At 44.5% G+C, this 22172-nt stretch overlaps 1 protein-coding gene and 1 long non-coding RNA gene across 10 annotated transcripts in view; one reads left to right on the top strand and one right to left on the bottom strand.

Moving 5' to 3' along the window:
- Positions 1-22172, top strand: part of LOC149977452 (uncharacterized) — a 1012103-nt gene that overhangs the window by 900274 nt on the left and 89657 nt on the right. The window lies entirely within an intron of this gene.
- The window catches only part of nrp1a (neuropilin 1a), a 113340-nt gene that overhangs the window by 54979 nt on the left and 36189 nt on the right, over positions 1-22172 (bottom strand). For all 8 annotated transcript variants that reach the window (XM_036944326.2, XM_036944330.2, XM_090200012.1 and 5 more), the window contains 2 exons: positions 15380-15561; positions 2079-2306 (listed from right to left, as the gene is read on the bottom strand). In XM_036944326.2, the coding sequence (XP_036800221.2) occupies positions 2079-2306; positions 15380-15561 (410 nt within the window). The remainder of the gene's footprint in view (positions 1-2078; positions 2307-15379; positions 15562-22172) is intronic.

Genomic DNA, 22172 nt, shown 5'->3' with positions numbered 1-22172 from the left:
TGTGTTGTCCAGAAAAGAGCTTTCAGCTTCTTAATCATATCCTCAGTTTTGTCCAGCACATTGAATATAGTTGTGGAGAGTCCCTGTAATTCAAGATTCAGATAATTCAGGCAAGAAAAAACATCACCCAGATAGGCCAGTCATGTGAGAAACTCGTCATCATGCAAGCGGTCAGACAAGTGAAACTTATGGTCAGTAAAGAAAACGTAAGCTCGTCTCTCAATTCAAAGAAACATGTCAATACTTTGCCCCTTAATAACCAGCGCACTTCTGTATGTTGTTAAAGTGTTCTGGTTCTGGTCATCTGGTTCTGGTCATCTGGTCGCTGCCCATATCATTGTATGATGAAGAAAATACACGAGAGTTCAGGGGCCTTACTTTAACAAAGTTAACTACTTTCACTGTAGTGTCCAAAATGTCTTTCAAGCTGTCAGGCATTCCCTTGGCAGCAAGAGCCTCTCGGGGGATGCTGCAGTGTACTCAAGTGGCATAGGGAGCAACTGCTCACCACTCCACTGTCTCCCTCTCATGGCTTTTGCGCCATCAATACAATACCAACACATCTTGACCACCGAAGTCCATTTGATATCACAAAGCTGTCCAGTACTTAAAACATATCATCTCATGTTGTTCTGGTTTCCAGTGGTCTGTAGAAGAGGATGTCTTCCTTAATTGACCCCCCATAAACATAACTGACATATACCAGGAGCTATGCCAGGCCCGCCACATCTGCTGTAAAGCATATAATTCACTGGCTTGTAATTGCAGTAATTGTTTCAAAACATCTCCTGCCATGTCACTGATACATCGTGAAAAAGTGTGATGAAGGAATTGTCTGTCTAGTTTTTTGGCCTTTTCCCTCCAGCATTGTCCCAGCCATATCCATGGCAGCAGGAAGAATTAAGTCCTCCACAATAGTATGGCGCTTGCCTGTCCTAGGCACTCGGTAGCTCACCATATAAGATGTTCTAGCCCCTTCATATTAATGGTATCTGTTGCTTTTATACATGTCATACTACTTTATTCTCTCTCAAAAAACTCCCATGATGTCACGTTCTGACCATAGTTCTGTTATTTTATTATTTTATTCTTTGTTTTAATATGGTCAGGGCGTGAGTTGGGGTGGGCAGTCTATGTTTGTCTTTCTATGTTGGTTTTTGTGTTTAGCCTAGTATGGTTCTCAATCAGAGGCAGGTGTCGTTAGTTGTCTCTGATTGAGAATCATACTTAGGTAGCCTGGGTTTCACTGTTGGTTTGTGGTTGTTTGTTTCCGTGTGTTTCGGTTTTTATCACATCGTTTATTGTTTTGTATTTCAGTGTATTTCAGTGTTCAGTTCGTTTTTAATAAATCGTCATGAACACTTACCACTCTGCATCTTGGTCCGATCCTTACTCCTCTTCAGACGAAGAGGAAATCTGCCGTTACACATGGCTTATTTTTCAAATTGTCATGTTTTGTTTCTAAATGTCTGCTCAAGAGTGAAGATTTCCCGCGAGAGAGTAACGGTTAATGTAATTGGATGTTAATTATTTGACTAGGCTACCTGTATTTGACATTGTGTTGTTATTTCGCGGAACACTAGATGGTTTCATTGTATTTCTGGCAGTGAAACAAGTCTACTCAGGCTAGAAAAAAAACCTCTGAATCACATTTGTATTTGACATACCCCCGACTACCTTACATACCCCAGTTTGGGAATACCTGCTCTAGAAGAAACAACAGCTAAAACCCAAACCCATACAAAAGGGTTAGGTTGTTTCTGGACACAAAATTCCACTCCTGACCGATCAATCAACAGTAAGGTGGAGTAACACCCCTGTCTACATACGTACCATGGCCTCCTCTCAACTGACAAACATTAACAACTCCACAAACACAACACAGGAAGGGAGTATGGTAGACGATCAGAATTAGGACATGTTTGGCATTGAGTTAGGACAACTAGGCTACGTGTCCTGTCCACATTCATCGCCCTATTAATATATATTAAATGTGTTAATATTACCCTACTGTATAATACTGAGAATGCTAACAAAGATACTAGCGATATCTGACTAGATGTATGACTGTGACTCACCTCCAGGGAAGCCGTCCCAGATCTCCAGCCTATCGTATCGACAGAAGACTCCGGTGGGAGGGGTGGTGTCAGGCTCAAGCTCGAAGCTCTCAAACTCCAGGATGATCTCGGACATCTTGGGGGCAAAGATCATGAAGGTGCAGTCCAGGTTGTTAGGATACTTCTCTGGAAAACCAGGTGACTTTATTACCCCATTGTTAGATGTGAAGTTCCTGGAACATTCCGGACCTGAGAGAAGGAGAGGAAAATAAAGATTTTGAATGTATTTATTTATTAAACCAGGGAAGTCGCATTGAGACTGACATCTCTTCTGCAAGTCAGACAGGAGGAGACCCACAGGGAACACACTGATTGAATCAATGTTGTTTCCACATAATTTCAATGAAAATACATTTACCACATTTCTATCAGCATGTTTTAATTGTACAACGACTTTGGACCACCTATACTCCACACGGAGGGCATGCTGTCCGGTCCTCTGGCAGTCTCTATGGGGGTGCCACAGGGTTCAATTCTCGGGCCGACTCTTTTCTCTGTATATATCAATGATGTTGCTCTTGCTGCGGGCGATTCCCTGATCCACCTCTACGCAGACGACACCATTCTATATACTTCCGGCCTGTCCTTGGACACTGTGCTATCTAACCTCCAAACGAGCTTCAATGCCATACAACACTCCTTCCGTGGCCTCCAACTGCTCTTAAACGCTAGTAAAACCAAATGCATGCTTTTCAACCGTTCGCTGCCTGCACCCGCACGCCTGACTAGCATCACCACCCTGGATGGTTCCGACCTTGAATATGTGGACATCTATAAGTACCTAGGTGTCTGGCTAGACTGTAAACTCTCCTTCCAGACTCATATCAAACATCTTCAATCGAAAATCAAATCTAGAGTTGGCTTTCTATTCCGCAACAAAGCCTCCTTCACTCACGCCGCCAAACTTACCCTAGTAAAACTGACTATCCTACCGATCCTCGACTTCGGCGATGTCATCTACAAAATTGCTTCCAACACTCTACTCAGCAAACTGGATGCAGTTTATCACAGTGCCATCCGTTTTGTCACTAAAGCACCTTATACCACCCACCACTGCGACCTGTATGCTCTAGTCGGCTGGCCCTCGCTACATATTCGTCGCCAGACCCACTGGCTCCAGGTCATCTACAAGTCCATGCTAGGTAAAGCTCCACCTTATCTCAGTTCACTGGTCACGATGACAACACCCACCCGTAGCACTCGCTCCAGCAGGTGTATCTCACTGATCATCCCTAAAGCCAACACCTCATTTGGCCGCCTTTCGTTCCAGTTCTCTGCTGCCTGTGACTGGAACGAATTGCAAAAATCGCTGAAGTTGGAGACTTTTATCTCCCTCACCAACTTCAAACATCTGCTATCTGAGCAGCTAACCGATCGCTGCAGCTGTACATAGTCTATCGGTAAATAGCCCACCCATTTTTACCTACCTCATCCCCATACTGTTTTTATTTATTTACTTTTCCGCTCTTTTGCACACCAATATCTCTACCTGTACATGACCATCTGATAATTTATCACTCCAGTGTTAATTTGCAAAATTGTAATTATTTGCCTACCTCCTCATGCCTTTTGCACACAATGTATATAGACTCTCCTTTTTTTCTACTGTGTTTTTGACTTGTTAATTGTTTACTCCATGTGTAACTCTGTGTTGTCTGTTCACACTGCTATGCTTTATCTTGGCCAGGTCGCAGTTGTAAATGAGAACTTGTTCTCAACTAGCCTACCTGGTTAAATAAAGGTGAAATAAAAATAAAATAAAACACAGAGATGCATACAAAGCTCTTCCTCGCCCTCCACTTGGCAAATCTGACCATAATTCCATCCTCCTGATTCATGCTTTTAAAGCAGGAAGCACCAGTGACAAGATCAATAAAAAAGTGGTCAGATGAAGCAGATGCTAAGCTACAGGACTGGAATATGTTCCGGGATTCCTCCAATGGCATTGAAGAGTACACCACATCTGTCATTGGCTTCATCAATAAGTGCATCGATGACGTCGTTCCCCACAGTGACCGTACGTGCATACCCCAACCAAAGGCTAGAGCTACCGCCTCTACCCCGGAAGCTTATAAGAAATCCCGCTATGCCCTCCGACGAACCATCAAACAGGCAAAGCGTCAATACAGGACTAAGATCGAGTCATACTACACCGGCTCTGATGCTCGTCGGATGTGGCAGAGCGTGCAAACCCTTACAGACTACAAAGGGAAGCACAGCCGAGAGCTGCCCAGTGACACGAGCCTACCGGACAAGCTAAACTACCTATATGCTCACTTCGAGGCAAATAACACTGAAACAGGCATGCACCAGCTGTACCGGAAGACTGTGTCATCACGCTCTTTGCAGCCTATGTGAGTAAGACCTTTAGACAGGTCAACAAGGCCACAGGGCCAGACGGATTACCAGGACGTGTACTGCGAGCATACGCTGACCAACTAGCAAGTGTCTTCACTGACATTTTCAACCTCTCCCTGTCTGAGTCTGTAATACCAACATGTTTTAAGCAGACCACAATAGTGCCTGTGCCCAAGAACACTAAGGGAACCTGCCTAAATGACTACCAACCCGTAGCACTCACGTCTGTAGCCATGAAGTGCTTTGAAAGGCTGGCCATGACTCACAACACCATCATCCCAGATACCCTAGATCCACTCCAGTTTGCATACCGCCCCAACAGATCCACAGATGATTCAGTCTCTATTACACTCCACACTGCCCTTTCCCACCTGGACAAAAGGATGTGAGAATGTTATTCATTGACTACAGCTCAGCGTTCAACACCATATTCCCTAAAAACTCATCACTAAGCTAAGGACCATGGGACTAAACACCTCCCTCTGCAACTGGATCCTGGACTTCCTGATGGGCCGCCCACCAGGTGGTAAGGGTAGGTAACAACACATCCACCACACTGATCCTCAACACAGGGGCCCCTCAGGGGTGTGTGCTCAGCCCCCTCCTGTACTCTCAGTTCACTCATGACTGTACAGCCAGGTACGACTCCAACACCATCATTAAGTTTGCTGATGACAAAACAGTGGTAGGCCTGATCACCGAAAACAACGAGACAGCCTACAGGGAGGAGGTCAGAGACCTGGCTATGTGGTGCCAGGAAAACAACCTCTCCCTCAACGTGATCAAGACAAAGGAGATAATTGTGGACTACAGCAAAAAGAGGACTGAGCACACCCCGATTCTCATCGACGGGGCTGCAGTGGAGCAGGTTGAGAGCTACAGGTTCCTTGGTGTCCACATCACCAAAAAATGAACATGTTCCATGCACACAATGACAGTCGTGAAGCGGGCACAACAAAACCTATTCCCCCTCAGGAGACTGAAAAGATTTGGTATGGGTCCTCAGATCCGCAAAAGGTTCTACAGCGGCACCATTGAGAGCATCCTGACTGGTTGCATCACTGCTTGGTATGGCAACTGCTAGGCCTCTGACCGCAAGGCACTACAGAGTGTAGTGCGAACTCCCCAGTACATCACTGGGGCCAAGCTTCCTGCCATCCAGGACCTGTATACAGGGCGGTGTCAGAGGAAGGCCCTAGAAATTGTCAAAGACTCCAGCCACCCTAGCCATAGCCTGTTCTCCTTGCTACCATACGGCAAGTGGTACCCGGAGCACCAAGTCTAGGTCCAAGAGGCTTCTAAACAGCTTCTATCCCCAAGCCATAAGACTCCTGAACATCTAGTCAAATGGCTACCCAGACTATTCGCATTGCCCCCCCCTCCCCACTCCACACCACTGCCACTCTCTGTTGTCATCTATGCATAGTCGCTTTAATTAACTCTACCTACATGTACATACTATCTCAAGTAACCGGTGCCTCCGCACATTGACTCTGTGCCGGCTTCCCCCCTGTATATATTGTTATTTTTTACTGCTGCTCTTTAATTACTTGTTACTTTTATCTCTTATTCTTATCCATATTTTTTTCAACTGCACTGTCGGTTAGGGGCTCGTAAGAAAGCATTTCACTGTAAGGTCTACACATGTTGTATTCGGCGCATGTGACTAATAACATTTGATTTGATTTGAATAGACATTGAATTGACCTCTGTGCCCAGTTGGGAGAGGAAGAAAGAGTAGAGAAAAATAAAGAGAGAGGAAGAGAAAGAAAGAAAGAAGGTGATACTTTTGAGTGTCTTGTTTTATGGTTTGTTTGTTTGCCTGTTCCTTTGTGCTTTGTGATGGTTTGTGATGGAGAAGCTCTGCGAGCCAGCTGTCGCTTTGAGACAGAGCTTTATGGCCCTGAGACGGAGACCACCTTGAATCTGTTGTAATTCATTCAATGGGCTGCTGATACACACTACACGCCGTCTTTCTCTCTCCCTCTCTCTGACTGTCTTATTCTTTGTCCGTCCTTGACTTCACACTTCTTTATGCTTCTGTGTGTGTGTGTGTGTGTGTGTGTGTGTGTGTGTGTGTGTGTGTGTGTTGAATCTGTTGCTGCTGCTGTAACATCTGGCCAGAGTGATTGTAAACATCAGTGAAAGGCCTCAATCACCAGTACGGGACTGAATAAACATGCCCCCCCCCAGCCTTGTCATTACGCATCTGTGTGACATATGAGAAGTGCTTAGAGAAAATTACATCCTCAAAGTTGAGGCAAGGGGGGCTGCGTACACACACATACACACAAGCATGCACACACTCACACCAGTTTTATGTTTTATACCAGCAAGTCAAAACATTTACCCATGACTCCCTGGAGAAGAGGCTTTCAGCTGATTAGGGAACTGAGCAGATTTCACACATTCATCACTTTACACTGCATCATGACCAGATGAGTATGATTTAAAAAATATGTGAACCGTGGCAAGAAAAATACCCCAAAATGCATAACAAAGATGTACTGTACTTCAACTCAAGAGACAGAGAACATAAAACAGTGAGTCTCAGACATTCAATTCAGAGTAAATTGTCCCATTGAATGTATCTTAGTTATTTCTGATGAACTATGACCATTAGTGGGTGGAAATGAGCAGCTGTTAATGTTATGTCCATGTTATTCAGTAAACCATCCTTTCCATGGGTGGAGGCCAATTGAGGCAGAAATTGTGGGAGAGCCATCAACCAGCCATCCATGGCAAGCTTGATGGAGGCATAAAGCTTATTATACCAGTGTAACAGCCCATGCAGCTTGAGTGAATGTGGCTAACTGTTTTTCCCCTGTCATTTAGTCATCTGCAGGCATCTCGCTGGGCCCCTAATTCAGGACCACTTCAGCCTGTCTGACACACTTTGGAAATGAGAGTGGCTTATTTAGTTTCTTTCTTTTTTGAAGGGGAAAGGGGGGGAGAGAGAGAGAGAGAGAAAGGAAAGGCAGGAACACCAGTTCAGTTTGACTGTGAGGCAAGTTGATATTTAGTGCTGCTCTGAAAGCTACCGATTTCAAAACAGCGGGTCTGGCCATTCATTCTGCAGTTTTCCTCTTTTTTCCTGTTTGAAAAACTGTAGACCAGAAAAACTTTTCTAAAATATCAGGGCCAGGGATGTGGTCGTCCAGAACTCTGTGGGCCTCCACAGACTAATCCCATGGATGACTGAGTTTTCCCGCCCTGGGAAAAGAGGGAGGTTCAGGGGCAGACAGGTGTGTGTGTGTCTGTGTATGTATCTGCGTGTGTGTGTGTATGTTTCAAGTTCAAGTTCCGATAAGAAATAATAAAATAAATAAATCATAAATGATAAGAATGCGAACATAAAGTAAATGGCTGAGAAAAATATAATAAATATTTTTGCATAATATTGTATAGCAAGGCAAATTTATAGTCCAATATTTGCAAGTTTTGGGGAAGGGGGGATTCGGGGGCATGTGTTTAAATTGTGCAGTATTTAGCAATAATAACAAGAGTCTTGTAGCAGCAGGGTTGTTGTGGTGTAGCATCAATATATATATATATATATATATATATATATATATATATATATATATATATATATATATATATGTGTGTGTGTGTGTGTGTGTGTGTGTGTGTGTGTGTGTGTGTGTGTGTGTGTGTGTGTGTGTGGATGAGAGTATGTCTGTATGGGTGTGTGGTTGAGTGAATGCATGTGTTCAAGGTGCAGAGAGTCAGCGCAGGTGGTCAGTCCAGTTCAAGTGTTCAGCAGTCTGATGGCCACAGATGATGCAATCGCCATCACACTGTACTATCCCATGTGGAAAAGAGGAATGCCTATGTAAGACTGCTGCTCATTGACTATAGCTCAGCATTGGACACCATAGTACCCTCCAAGCTTATCAATAAGCTTAAAGACCTGGGTCTCAAACCCACCCTGTGAAATTGGTCCTGGATTTCCTGACGGGCCGCCCCCAGGTGGTGAAGGTAGGAAATAACATCTCCACTTTGCTGATCCTCAACACTGGGGCCCCACAAGGGTGCATGCTCAGCCCCCTCCTGAACTCCCTATTCACCCATGACTGCATGGCCATGCACGCCTACATCTCAATCATCAAGTTTGCAGATGACACAACAGTAGTAGGCTTGATTACCAACAATGACGAGACAGCCTACAGGGAGAAGGTGAGGGCACTCGGAGTGTGGTGTCAGGAAAACAAGGCCATCAGACTGTTAAACAGCCATCAATCAGTAAGAAAGAGAGGCTACTCACTACATACAGACTTGAACAGCTCATGGCTGGGGTGTTTGGGGCGTGTGCTGCGGGCCTTCCTCGGGCACCATTTTGACTAGATTTTCTGGATGGATGGGAGCACAGTCTCATTGCTGTTATTTATCAGGTCGACAACCGCGGTTTCGTGCAAAGCCACGCAGTCATGGGTGGATAGGGAGTAGAGGAGAGAGCTGATGACACACCTTTCGTCTTTTGAATACTGATGGAAATGGCATCTTCCATGAATCTATTGGAGTGGTAGGCAAATTGGAGTGGGTCTAGTGCATCTGGCCTTGATGTTGGCCATGACCAGCCTCTCGAAGCACATCATGATAACCGTTGAGAGTGCGACGGGGCAATAGTCATTTGGGCATGTCCACTTGTTTTTCTTGGGCACTGTACAGCCTGGGACAGGGACAAGTTTAAGATGTCTGATAAGACTCCTGTGTGTGTTTGTGTGTGTGTGTGTGGTAAAGTAGAGAGGTCTAAACAAGTGGCCATTCCATGGAAAGAAGACTCCCACAGCCCTTCAGTGCACTGGGCTACAGTCTGCTGCAGAGTTCATAGTGGGTGTACAAGTCAAAGAAAGACTGTAGCTCTGTTTGACAGCAGCTTTCCATTTGGTCGTCTCTGTCTGACGCTGTTGTCGCACATGGTGTTTGACAAGTGCAGAATTGGGCCAAAAGAAAATTCTTTCAGACAATTTTAAAATCCTTTCACACTGTAAAACTTTATTCCCAATGCCTAGGTGAGGAGAGGACAGCGCTAGTCGCTCGCTAGGACTGCAGGGCTAGGACTGCATGATCAATATCTAGTCAAAGTGAGTAGGAAAGATAAAGTGCTAGCCTCGTGGGTAACAAGAGAGCATGTCTGTCTCGCCTATGTTCTCTCTGTGTACCATAATTACATGTTATCACCACCAACCTCCATCCCGGCTCCCCCCTTTTCTAGTTTCATTCAGCCACAGAGAAAAAAGGGACAGGCAAGGGCAAACTGGCGGCCATTGTGTGCCTTTGTGTGGGTGTCTTTAAAAAGATAATGGGCATAGAGAAAAGAGATCAGAACAGAATAAGGAAAAGGTCCAGTCTCTCCCCTCAAGAGATATTCGGCCAATAGATACATTTTTTTATCTTTTATTATCTCCGTCTCAAAAGGGCTTTGGTCCACAGAAGCCCCTCAGGCCCTCGTCGCTAGCGCTCTCTCTACCCACAATGCTTTGTGCTGTGTGCATGGTATTTATGCGCTTACAATCTGACTATTTACTGTGGTGTGACCAGTTTCAAGAGGCAAATAATGTGTCATTGCTAACCACACGCTAACTCACAACCCTGTTTGTCTCATTCTAGTTTTACTACTGCTGTTGTTTTTGTTAGGTTTGTGAATCGCATCGCCACCGAAAGCCGAGCCGTTAGAGGTATTTTCACCAGACAAGAGGGAGAGTATTGAAATGGCAAAGTTGCAAAGGACCTGTAAACACGCCAGAACTTCTCCCCGAGAAACAACTACATTTCTCAGAGTGAAGTTCAGTAGAGAGCATCCTATCACCACCCACTCCTCTCACGCCATGGCCCACTGCCACACACACACACACACACACACACACACACACACACACACACACACACACACACACAGACACACGCACGCGCACGCACATTTATTTCAGTTTACATTTGAGTTTATGTGACAAAACAAGCAGTCATTGTGTAGAGAATCATTGTACCATTTAAACTGCTGTGAAATATATTTTCCATAACCAAAAATGTTGCATTTCAGCTGTTTGAAGCCAGTTTACAAAACTGAAAGTAAGAGATGCAAAAAACGAATTTAAGAACGGGCAGCGTAGAAATAGCGCACATAGAATAGATCTACAGCTTGTTAGACTTTTGATCGGGTCGCCCAAAAAGTAAAATTTTGCAGCTTCAAACTATAGAGTTTATGACGGGATTGAGACAAGCTGCAGCCTTAAAAACACAGGTGTATGCCCCCAATTGGCACCCTACTCCCTATACAGTGCACTACTTTTGACCAGGACCCATAGGGCTCTGGTCAAAAGTAGTGCACTGCGTAGGGAATAGGGTGCCATTTGGGACACAGGCCTGTCTTTTAAAACAGGCTCTAAGTGCTCTCTTTGACATTTACAAGCCTCCATAATGGCTTCTAGATGGCATCTTTCAAACTTCTGTATGTTGCGCCATATCTCCCATGGGTGAGGGGGTAAACAAATATACCTCGTAGAGTTATGAGAGTTTATTTAACAGGACAAAGTCACAGCGTGTTAAATATATATTTTACATAATCTAAACTCGAAATCTCAAAGTGCTAAGGATTTATGCTTTGTATCCAAATCTTAAATAAATATGGTTTTAACAGACGACTTGGGGCCTCTTTCAACATACCTTTCCCCTGATTTCTTTTTCCTTGAGCTAGGTTTTTCTATTTAACATTTCAAAACGTTTCTTTAGATGGTGAAAGCAGACTGCTGCTTCAAGACTGTGTTGTTAATCTCCCTCTCTCTCTCTCTCACACACACACACACACACACACACATCATTCCTCTCCCTCCTTTCCCCCTCCGTGGTCAGTGTTGTTAGGGACTGGGGACTTAATGACATGAGGTGTTGTTCTAAGACTGCTGAGCAAATACCTATAGTTTATACTCCATGTATCACTCTATTTGATAGTTAGCCGAGTTTGTCTAGTAACTAGCTACCTCCTGGATGGACGTTTCCTCCCCTGTAGCTAGGCTGATAGAAGGGTTAATGGGCAGTGGAGAATTACCGGTAACTCTCTGGACACATAATCAAATATTAACCTGAAGCCACAGCTGGGGGTGTGTGTCATTCATTTACACACACACACACACACACACACACACACACACACACACGCACACGCACACGCACACGCACACGCACACACACACACACAGTCAATCTGACACACTGACAAGACATTTAGCATGCTGATGACATCATTTCCCCCCTGTACTGTCAGTGAGCTATGAGAGAGAGCATGAATGAGGGGCCCGTGCCCCCCTGTGGCCTTTAGAGAATTTGGGTCTTAAGTTTCCATGGGGGCAGGCTGTGTGTCTGTTTGTGTGTGTGAGCTTGGGCGACAGACAGTGAGTGCTGTGCCAGATGTGACCTTTGCCCATCAGAGCGCTCATCAGATGAAAGCCCAATGGCCCTGCATCTGTCTCCCACTTCTCTCCCCTCCATCCTCTCCTCAAACCCCCCCCTCCCCCTCCTTCTTCACCTCGTTCCCCCCTCCTGGGTGTTGACACAGGTGTCGTCGTAACAAGTGTCGCATAGCCGCGGCATGATGAACGGCTCTAGTGGGTGAAATGCCGATGATGGAGCTTTTCACTTATAGGTAAGGCAGGGCAGTGGCACGCTCCCTGAATCTCTCTCCTCCCTCTCTCTCTCTCTCTCTGCCCCCAGCGCCATGCTTGATGTGGCTCTAAGAGTAACAAATTGCAGAGCTGTTAACCAGAAGCATATTACTTTTTTTCAGAGAGAAAGAGACCCAGTTGTGACAGACTATAAGTGAGACAAGATTAGAGGATAAATATAGAGGTTTCTGGTCAGAGAGGTTGGCCTGTTTTTATTCTGAAATCCGGAGAGGCGGACATTAGGGACTATTTGGGCTAAAGGGGTGGTAGTGACCTTAGTGGACTCCAGCAATAGACAACACCAGCAGTAGCACAGGTACAGTGTGTTCTCTTCCTGTATCCGACTATCTACTGCTGAGTTCAGTGTATCCATAAAAATAAGCTGTCCTTATCCACTTTCTCAGCTCTCTTTTATTCCTCTCCTCACCCCCCTCTGTCTCTGTTTTCATCCCTCCCTCCCTCCCTCCCTACCTCCCTCCCTCCCTCCTACTGTTCGGTCAGTGGAGCAAGGCAGGCAATTTTGCTGCCCATAAAATAAATAGCCCGGTCTAATCAAGATCCCTGGATTGAAAAAGTTGTGTGTGTGTGTGTGTGTGTGTGTGAGAGTTGTGAAAGGCGATGGACGACCACAAACAATCTGTTTTCTCCCAATTAGACATTCTTTTGCGCTACTGATGGCACCGCTGATGAGAACCAGGGCTGCTCTCCAGTTTCATTACAGAGAGAGATAGTGTGTACCCTGTTTCCCATCTGACCTTGAACCCTCATTTACCTCTAAAAGAACCCAGCTCCATTCCCTGAAGCTGCCCTCGAACCCGAGTCTGTAGTACTGTACACACAGCATTCTTCCATCCAGACTCATTAAGATGCACTGCATTCCTTGCATTACTTCTCCAGCAATACCTCAACATCTGTGTACCATCATTAAGTTCACATGTATTAGCCAACACAAATCTGCTTATTCTGTCCGCTTAATACCCACCCTGGTGTTGATAAGCTTACCTAATCAACAAGCTAGCTGCTCTCTAAACCAAAGGAGGGGGGCTTAGGATATGTTTCAAATGGCACCCTATTCCCTATTCCCTTTTAACCAGAGCACTATGGGTCCTGGTCAAAAGTACTGCACTAAATAGGCAATAGGGTGCCATTTGGGACACAGGCTTAATTGATCTCAAAGCCACCACTTTGGCGGCGGCCGGCTCTGCTGTAGTCAAAACACAGCACTGGTTTCAAAGCTAAACAAGTTTCTGTTGCCTGCTTCAGAAGAAACAGCCCGGCCCCACGACACACCCATGGTGTGGTGCCAGCTCTACAGGGGATGGTCCTGATCAAAACATCCCACAGAGGGTGCACCATACTCGGCTGTGTCTCCAGCTGGCTCCCCCTTGGTGCATCCCCTCTTACTAACAACACTTCTGGGGAACCATATTTGCTCATATCTCAACACCCTGCATTCAGCACTTCTTTCCCCCATCCCTCATAGCCCAGGTGCCCAAACACAACTAATTTATAATCAGTCCTTTTAATGGATGAGACTGGGAAATACCTCGTCAGGAGATGAATGTGGGGTGCACAATTTAACCGCATCACCAAGAAGGAATGCTGCACTTCACTGAGGTGTGGGGAGCTGTGTGTGTCACGCAAATACATCAGATTAAAGGGACATCCTCTCAGACACACACAGACACACATACACCCTCGGCGTTACTCTGGACCCTGATCTCTCTTTTGAAGAAGATATCCCTCTAGTGGTGTGGGGGCTGTGCTTTGGCAAAATTGGTGGGGTTATATCCTTCCTGTTTGGCCCTGTCCGGGGGTGTCCTCGGATGGGGCCACAGTGTCTCCTGACCCCTCCTGTCTCAGCCTCCAGTATTTATGCTGCAGTAGTTTATGTGTTGGGGGGTTAGGGTCAGTTTGTTATATCTGGAGTACTTCTCCTGTCCTATTCGGTGTCCTGTGTGAATTTAAGTGTGCTCTCTCTAATTCTCTCTTTCTTTCTCTCTTTCTTTCTCTCTCTCGGAGGACCTGAGCCCTAGGACCATGCCTCAAGACTACCTGACATGATGACTCCTTGCTGTCCCCAGTCCACCTGGCCGTGCTGCTGCTCCAGTTTCAACTGTTCTGCCTTATTATTATTGGACCATGCTGGTCATTTATGAACATTTGAACATCTTGGCCATGTTCTGTTATAATCTCCAACCGGCACAGCCAGAAGAGGACTGGCCAGCCCACATAGCCTGGTTCCTCTCTAGGTTTCTTCCTAGGTTTTGGCCTTTCTAGGGAGTTTTTCCTAGCCACCGTGATTCTACACCTGCATTGCTTGCTGTTTGGGGTTTTAGGCTGGGTTTCTGTACAGCACTTTGAGATATCAGCTGATGTACGAAGGGCTTATAAATACGTTTGATTTGATTTGATTTGACCATACCCCTACAAACACACACACACACACACACACACACACACACACACACACACACACACACACACACACACACACACACACTTCTGAGATTAAAAAGAGGGCATCCGTCTTCTCTGTGGGTCACTCTGGGTCATCCCATAGACTAGCTGAGGGTTAATTAATCGGAGTGAAGTGTGCTGTCTGTTGCACCTGTGCCTACACTTTGTGTCCTACTCCCTTCCCCTCTCCCAATCACTCAATGGAAATCTACCCCCGTCCCATGGCAGCCATAAACTCAAAACACAGTCAGGAAGTCAAGCCAACAACAGGAAGCTTTCCCTTTTATTGTATTGTCTTCAGATAAGAAATGAGAATGTCCCCTGAGTGTACTTGTGAAAATAAGGCTGCTTGGTGAGTTCCCGTTTCAGCAGGGACACGTCTGTGGTCTTTTTTGTGATAGTTTATTGTTGAGGATACTTCTCAGGGTTGGACAACATTATCGGTTCATCTGATCATCTGCATAAGCAGCAGTATGCTACCGCAACGGAATATATGTATGAATTGAGCTTATCAGGAGCAGGAAGAGGAGAAAGCACTTCCTTCATTCATGATCTTTAAACTGTTGGGGACTCACTTTCTCCACTTAACCATGATGATGTAGCATCACATAAACAGAGAAAGGGGACATTATTATGTCTGGATGAACAGATATCATCATAACTACAGTAAGTCTTAGAAGTACCATAAATACATTGTTGCTGCTTCACGAGCTGTGTGTGAACTTGTGTGTGTGTGTGATGATATTTTGTGATTGTTTGCCCTTTCACTATTTCTCATCTCACCTGTTTTGAAGACCTCGTAGCGGATGGAGAAGCCTGCTCCATGGGTCTCGTAGTCGGACACAAACTTGATGTAGAGCTGGTACCCAGAAGACACCACGGGTGACGGGGCGATCTTCCCACAGTACTTCCCCACCAGCTGCCCACTCTCGTCCACGCCGTCACGTACCTCCACATAGTCATACCTGGACAGAGAGGGGGAGAGGGGGAGTGAGTACCTGTCAGGGATCTGTTGTTGTATTAGGTATTTTATGCACACACACACACAAGTTCATGTTTGATAGTTGATCCTCCATAATGCAGAAAAAAACATGCTCTAGCAGTAATGAGGTGTACAGGATAAATCTCTCTCTCTGACAACACAATCAATCATATATACTCAGTCTCATTTATTTTCAAAGGAAAGTATTAGTGTATACAGTTTAGGAGTCATAAATATCAGAAAGTGCAGGTGTGATTCATGTCAAAATATGATTGTTACAGTGCCTTTTTAGTTTTTTAGATATGTCCATTATTACATGGCCACTATTTGTTTTGACGTCTGAATCAAGAGCGGAAACAGAGAAACACATGTTACTGCAGCGCACACACACACACACACACACACACACACACACACACACACACACATACACACACACACACACACACACACACACACACACACAATAAGTTGGAAACAACAATCAAGTTCATGTTTTGATAGGTGATCCTCCATAATGCAGAAAAAAACATGCTCTAGTGGTAATGAGGTCTACAGGATAAATCCAAGACCAGGTGGGCAGATTGGTTAACCTTCTCATATTTCCTCCACGTGGCACGGCTCCATGTTGTTAGCTAGAAAATGCAGACACTGCAGAGATTCTATAACAATGACTCCCAGCTGTACGGAGTCTAGGTTTACATAAAACTGGTCTAGTGGAGCTGTGAGTGTGTGTTGGAGCTATGTCGAAACTGTCAGTGCAGCTCAATAGCTGTCTTCTCCCTGTAAAAGAGCCGATGCCTAAAGAGAGAAGTGTGTGGGGTTTATATGTGTTTCTGTGTTGTCTGTTGTTCTGTGTGTGTCTGTGTGTATTTGAGTATATTTAATGTCAGTGATCGTATTATACTCCTTGGAGGCAGGTACAGGGAGACCACCAGACGCACGTGTTAACGCAATCAGGCGGCAGCTATGGGATTGCAGCTCATGCACACGCACACACACACACGCACGCTCCACATCCTACTCAAATAGAATTTCAGATCCAGGGCTATTGGCATGAAGAGCTGGCTAATTGAGTCAGCACGAAGCTTTAAGACCAAGGGAGGAAATCGCCTTCAGAATGTGCACGGGTAACAACGGGAGCCAATGCACTCACACATCGTGTGTGTAACATAAGATGGAGCGAAGAGGGTAATCTGAATCTGATCAGTTGGCCAACCAGGATGGCCTGAACGAACACAGCCCATGGGTATCTGGGCTGAAAAGCAATGTGTTCCTGTGTGTGTGTTTGCGTATGTGTTTGTGTTTACGTGTGCCTGTGTATCTGTATGTAAGTATGCGGTGTATACCTTTGCATATACGTGTGTGTGTCTGCAGTGCAGGAGAAATTAATCATCCATGCTTTGTTAGGGGTTCAAGCAGCGAAACTGGTAAAAAAGGGCCACAGTCGGACATTCAGAGAGAGGGCATATTATTGTGGCCCTGGTGGCACAAAATCATTAAAGGCCTGACTGCACAGAGAAGCTTGGGAATATGGTCCAACGGGGGACCGTTTGTGGGTGTTTACAGGGGGGAAGGGGTATATCTGATCTCCATCACCTAGGACTTGACAATGGTTAACCAAATCTCTCCATTTCTGCACAATTTCGCATGCATTCTCATACAGCTGCAGCTGTATATGCATTCGGAAATCAAGGCCTTTCTTGAGTCGGGCTCTGGGATGGCGCAACAGTTAAGCATTTGAATGTATAGTTGTTTGTGGGGGGAAGGGGTTGAGTGTGTATGAGTGTGTGTGTGTGTGTGTGTGTGTGTGTGTGTGTGTGTGTGTGTGTGTGTGTGTGTGTGTGTGTGTGTGTGTGTGTGTGTGTGTGTGTGTGTGTGTGTGTGTGTGTGTGTGTGTGTGTGTCACAGTCTCACAACTGTTGTGAGGGAGTAAAGATGCTAGGGACAATGTAGGATTAATAACAATAATTGTTTGCTAAAATAACATTTGCTTGCCAAAATGTATATTTTGTAATGGCAATACTGGTAGGAGGTAACAATCCTTTGCATAAACTACCAACCTTATTACAAATATGAATTTCTAAATATTGAAATTAGACTAGTAGAATTTTTTTAATAGATATACAGTGGGGCAAAAAAGTATTTAGTCAGCCACCAATTGTGCAAGTTCTCCCTCTTCGAAAGATGAGAGAGGCCTGTAATTTTCATCATAGGTACACTTCAACTATAACAGACAAAATGAGACAAAAAAAATCCAGAAAATCACATTGCAGGATTTTTAATGAATTTATTTGCAAATTATGGTGGAAAATAAGTATTTGGTCACCTACAAACAAGCAAGATTTCTGGCTGTCACAGACCTGTAACTTCTTCTTCAAGAGGCTCCTCTGTCCTCCACTCGTTACCTGTATTAATGGCACCTGTTTGAACTTGTTATCAGTATAAAAGATACCTGTCCACAACCTCAAACAGTCACACTCCAAACTCCACTATGGCCAAGACCAAAGAGCTGTCAAAGGACACCAGAAACTAAATTGTAGACCTGCAACAGGCTGGGAAGACTGAATCTGCAATGGGTAAGCAGCTTGGTTTGAAGAAATCAACTGTGGGAGCAATTATTAGGAAATGGAAGACATAAAAGACCACTGATAATCTCCCTCGATCTGGTGCTCCACGCAAGATCTCACCCTGTGGGGTCAAAATAATCACAAAAAAGGTGAGCAAAAATCCCAGAACCACACGGGGGGACCTAGTGAATGACCTGCAGAGAGCTGGGACCAAAGTAACAAAGCCTATGCCGTAACACACTACGCCGCCAGGGACTCAAATTCTGCAGTGCCAGACGTGTCCCCCTGCTTAAGCCAGTACATGTCCAGGCCCGTCTGAAGTTTGCTAGAGAGCATTTGGATAATCCAGAAGAAGATTGGGAGAATGTCATATGGTCAGATGAAACCAAAACCATCCATACCTACTGTGAAGCATGGGGGTGGAAACATCATGCTATGGGGCTGTTTTTTGCAAAGGGACCAGAGGTCTCTCGATGTGCAAAACTGATAGAGACATACCCCAAGCGACTTACCCCAGCTGTAATCGCAGCAAAAGGTGGCGCTACAAAGTATTAACTTAAGGGGGCTGAATAATTTTGCACGCCCAATTTTTCAGTTTTTGATTTGTTAAAAAAGTTTGAAATATCCAATAAATGTCGTTCCACTTCATGATTGTGTCCCACTTGTTGTTGATTCTTCACAAAAAAATACAGTTTTATATCTTTATGTTTGAAGCCTGAAATGTGGCAAAAGGTCGCAAAGTTCAAGGGGGGCGAATACTTTCGCAAGTCACTGTACATGGCTAAAAGAGAAGGAATAGAATATCTATTGCTTACAGGAAACTCATTCAACAATTTTAGATGAAGTTTTGTGGAAAAAGGATTAGGGGTCAAAGTATATTTCTCCCATGTGCAAAGAAATTCAAAAGGGGTGATGATATTAATTAACAGTAATTTTGACACAAATGTGCAAATTGTCCAAACAGATCCTCAAGGTAGATGGATGATTTAAATATGTTATTGGACCATAAACAGATATGGCTTATTAACCTAAGCGGTCCAAATAATGATGATCCACGCTTCTTTGAAAATATATAGAATCATTTATCAAACCGACAAGCAACACAATACTATTATTACAGTGGAAGATTATAATACAGTTTTAAATACCTCAATGGGCCATAAAGGAAATCACAATACAAACTATCACCCTAATGCACTTAAGGAAATAATGAATGTCATGGATACATTGGAATTTGTGGATATATGAAGGCTTAAATACCCTGACCTAGTGAGATATACAGTTGAAGTCGGAGGTTTACATAAACCTTAGCCAAATACATTTAAACTCAGTTTTTCAGAACTCCTGACATTTAATCCTTGTAAAAATGCACTGTTTTAGGTCAGTTAGGATCACCACTTCATTTTAAGAACGTCACGCCCTGACCATAGAGAGCTGTTCATTCTCTATGTTGGTTAGGTCGGGGTGTGATTAAGGGTGAGTTATCTAGGGGAATTGTATATCTATATAGGCCTGGTATGGTTCCCAATCGGAGGCAGCTGTTTATTGTTGTCTCTGATTGGGGATCATATTTAGGTAGCCATTTCCCCATTGTGCTTTGTGGGATCTTGTCTATGTATAGTTGCCTGTGAGCATTATTATAGCGTCACGGTTCGTTTGTTTCCGTTGTTGTTCTTTGACGTTTTCTATTCCAAAATAAAGGATGGAAACATACCACGCTGCATCTTGGTCTACTCCTTATGACGAGTGTGACAAGAATGTGAAATGTCAGAATAATAGTAGAGAGAATGATTTAAGTCAGCGTTTATTTCTTTTAACCACAATCCCAGTGGGTCAGAAGTTTACATACACTCAATTAGTATTTGGTAGCATTCCTTTTAAATTGTTTAACTTGGGTCAAACGTTTCAGGTAGCCTCCCACAAGCTTCCCACAATAAGTTGGGTGAATTTTGGCCCATTCCTCCTGACAGAGCCGGTGTAACTGAGTCAGGTTTGTAGGCCTCCTTGCTCGCACACGCTTTTTCAGTTCTGCACACACATTTTCTATAGGATTGAGGTCAGGGATTTGTGATGGCCACTCCAATACCTTGACTTTATTGTCCTTAAGCCATTTGCCACAACTTTGGAAGTATGCTTGGGGGCATTATCCACTTGGAAGATGCATTTGCGACCAAGCTTTAACTTCCTGACTGATGTCTTGAGATGTTGCTTCAATGTATCCACATAATTTTCCTCCCTCATGATGCCATCTATTTTGTGAAGTGCACCAGTCCCTCCTGCAGCAAAGCACCCCCACAACATGATGCCGCCACCCCCAAGCTTCACGGTTGGGATGGTGTTCTTCAGCTTGCAAGCCTCCCACTTTTCCTCCAACAGAATAATGGTCATCATGGCCAAACAGTTCTATTTTTGTTTCATCAGACCAGAGGATATTTCTCCAAAAAGTCTGATCTTTGTACCATGTGCAGTTGCCAACCAGGTTTTGGAGCAGTGGCTTCTTTCTTGCTGTGCGGCCTTTCAGGTTATGTCGATATAGGACTCGTTTTACTGTGGATATAGATACTTTTTAAAACCTATTTCCTCCAGCATCTTCACAAGGTAATTTGCTGTTGTTCTGGGAATGATTTACACTTTTCGCACTAAAGTACGTTCATCCCTAGGAGACAGAACGTGTCTCCTTCCGGAGCGGTATGATGGCTGCGTGGTCCAATGGTGTTTATACTTGCATGCTACTGTTTGTACAGATGAACCTGGTACCTTCAGGTGTGTGGAAATTGCTCCCAAGGATGAACCAGACTTGTGAAGGTCTACATTTTGTTTCTGAGGCCTTGGCTGATTTCTTTTGATTTTCCCATGATGTCAAGCAAAGAGGCACTGAGTTTACTCCAACGTAGCTGTATCTAAACTTCCGACTTGTACATGGCGGAGGCTTAATCAAGCTAGTCATCTTGATTACTTTTTTTTATGTCCAGTAAAAAAAAGTGTTGATAGGAGACAGAATGCGGTTGGACCATCACATAATCATAAAAACATCCCCACAGCATGATGCTGGATGGTGTTCTCGGGGTGATGTGAGGTGTTTGGTTTGCACCAGACATAGCGTTTTCCTTGATGGCCAAAAAGCTACATTTTAGTCTCGTCTGACCAGAGTACCTTCTTCCATATGTTTGGGGAGTCTCCCACATGCCTTTTGGCAAACACCAAACGTTTGCTAATTTTATTCTTTAAGCAATGTCTTTTTTTCTGGCCACTCTTCTGTAAAGCCCAGCTCTGTGAAGTGTACGGTTTAAGGTGGTCCTATGGACAGATACTCCAATCTCCGCTGTGGAACTTTGCAGCTCCTTCAGGTTTATCTTTGGTCTCTTTGTTGCCTCTCTGATTAATTCCCTCCTTGCCTTGTCTGGGAGTTTTGGTGGGCGGCCCTCTCTTGGCAGGTTTGTTGTGGTGCCATATTCTTTCCATTTTTTAATAATGGATTTAATGGTGCTCCGCTGGATGTTCAAAGTTTCTGATAATTTCTATAACCCAACCCTGAACTGTAGTTCTCCACAACTTTGTCTCTGACCTGTTTGGAGAGCTCAATGGTCTTCATGATGCTGCTTGTTTGGTGGTGCCCCTTGCTTAGTAGTGTTGCAGACTCTGGGGCCTTTCAGAACAAGTGTACAGTCGTGGCCAAAGGTTTTGAGAATGACACAAATATTAATTTCTACAAAGTTTTCTGCTTCAGTGTCTCTAGATATTGATTTCAGATGTTGCTATGGAATACTGGAGTATAATTACAAGCTTTTCATAAGTGTCAAAGGCTTTTATTGACAATTACATGAAGTTGATGCAAAGAGTCAATATTTGCAGTGTTGACCCTTCTTTTTCAAGACCTCTGCAATCCACCCTGGCATGTTGTCAATGAACTTCTGGGCGACATCCTGACTGATGGCAGCCCACTCTTGCATAATCAATGCTTGGAGTTTGTCAGAATTTGTGGGGTTTTGTTTGTCCATCTGCCTCTTGAGGATTGATCACAAAT

Source organism: Oncorhynchus mykiss, chromosome 15, assembly GCF_057628025.1.
Source record: "Oncorhynchus mykiss isolate SJ-2025 chromosome 15, ASM5762802v1, whole genome shotgun sequence".
Classification (NCBI taxonomy): domain Eukaryota; kingdom Metazoa; phylum Chordata; class Actinopteri; order Salmoniformes; family Salmonidae; genus Oncorhynchus; species Oncorhynchus mykiss.
This window is presented reverse-complemented; position numbering and strand designations above follow the sequence as displayed.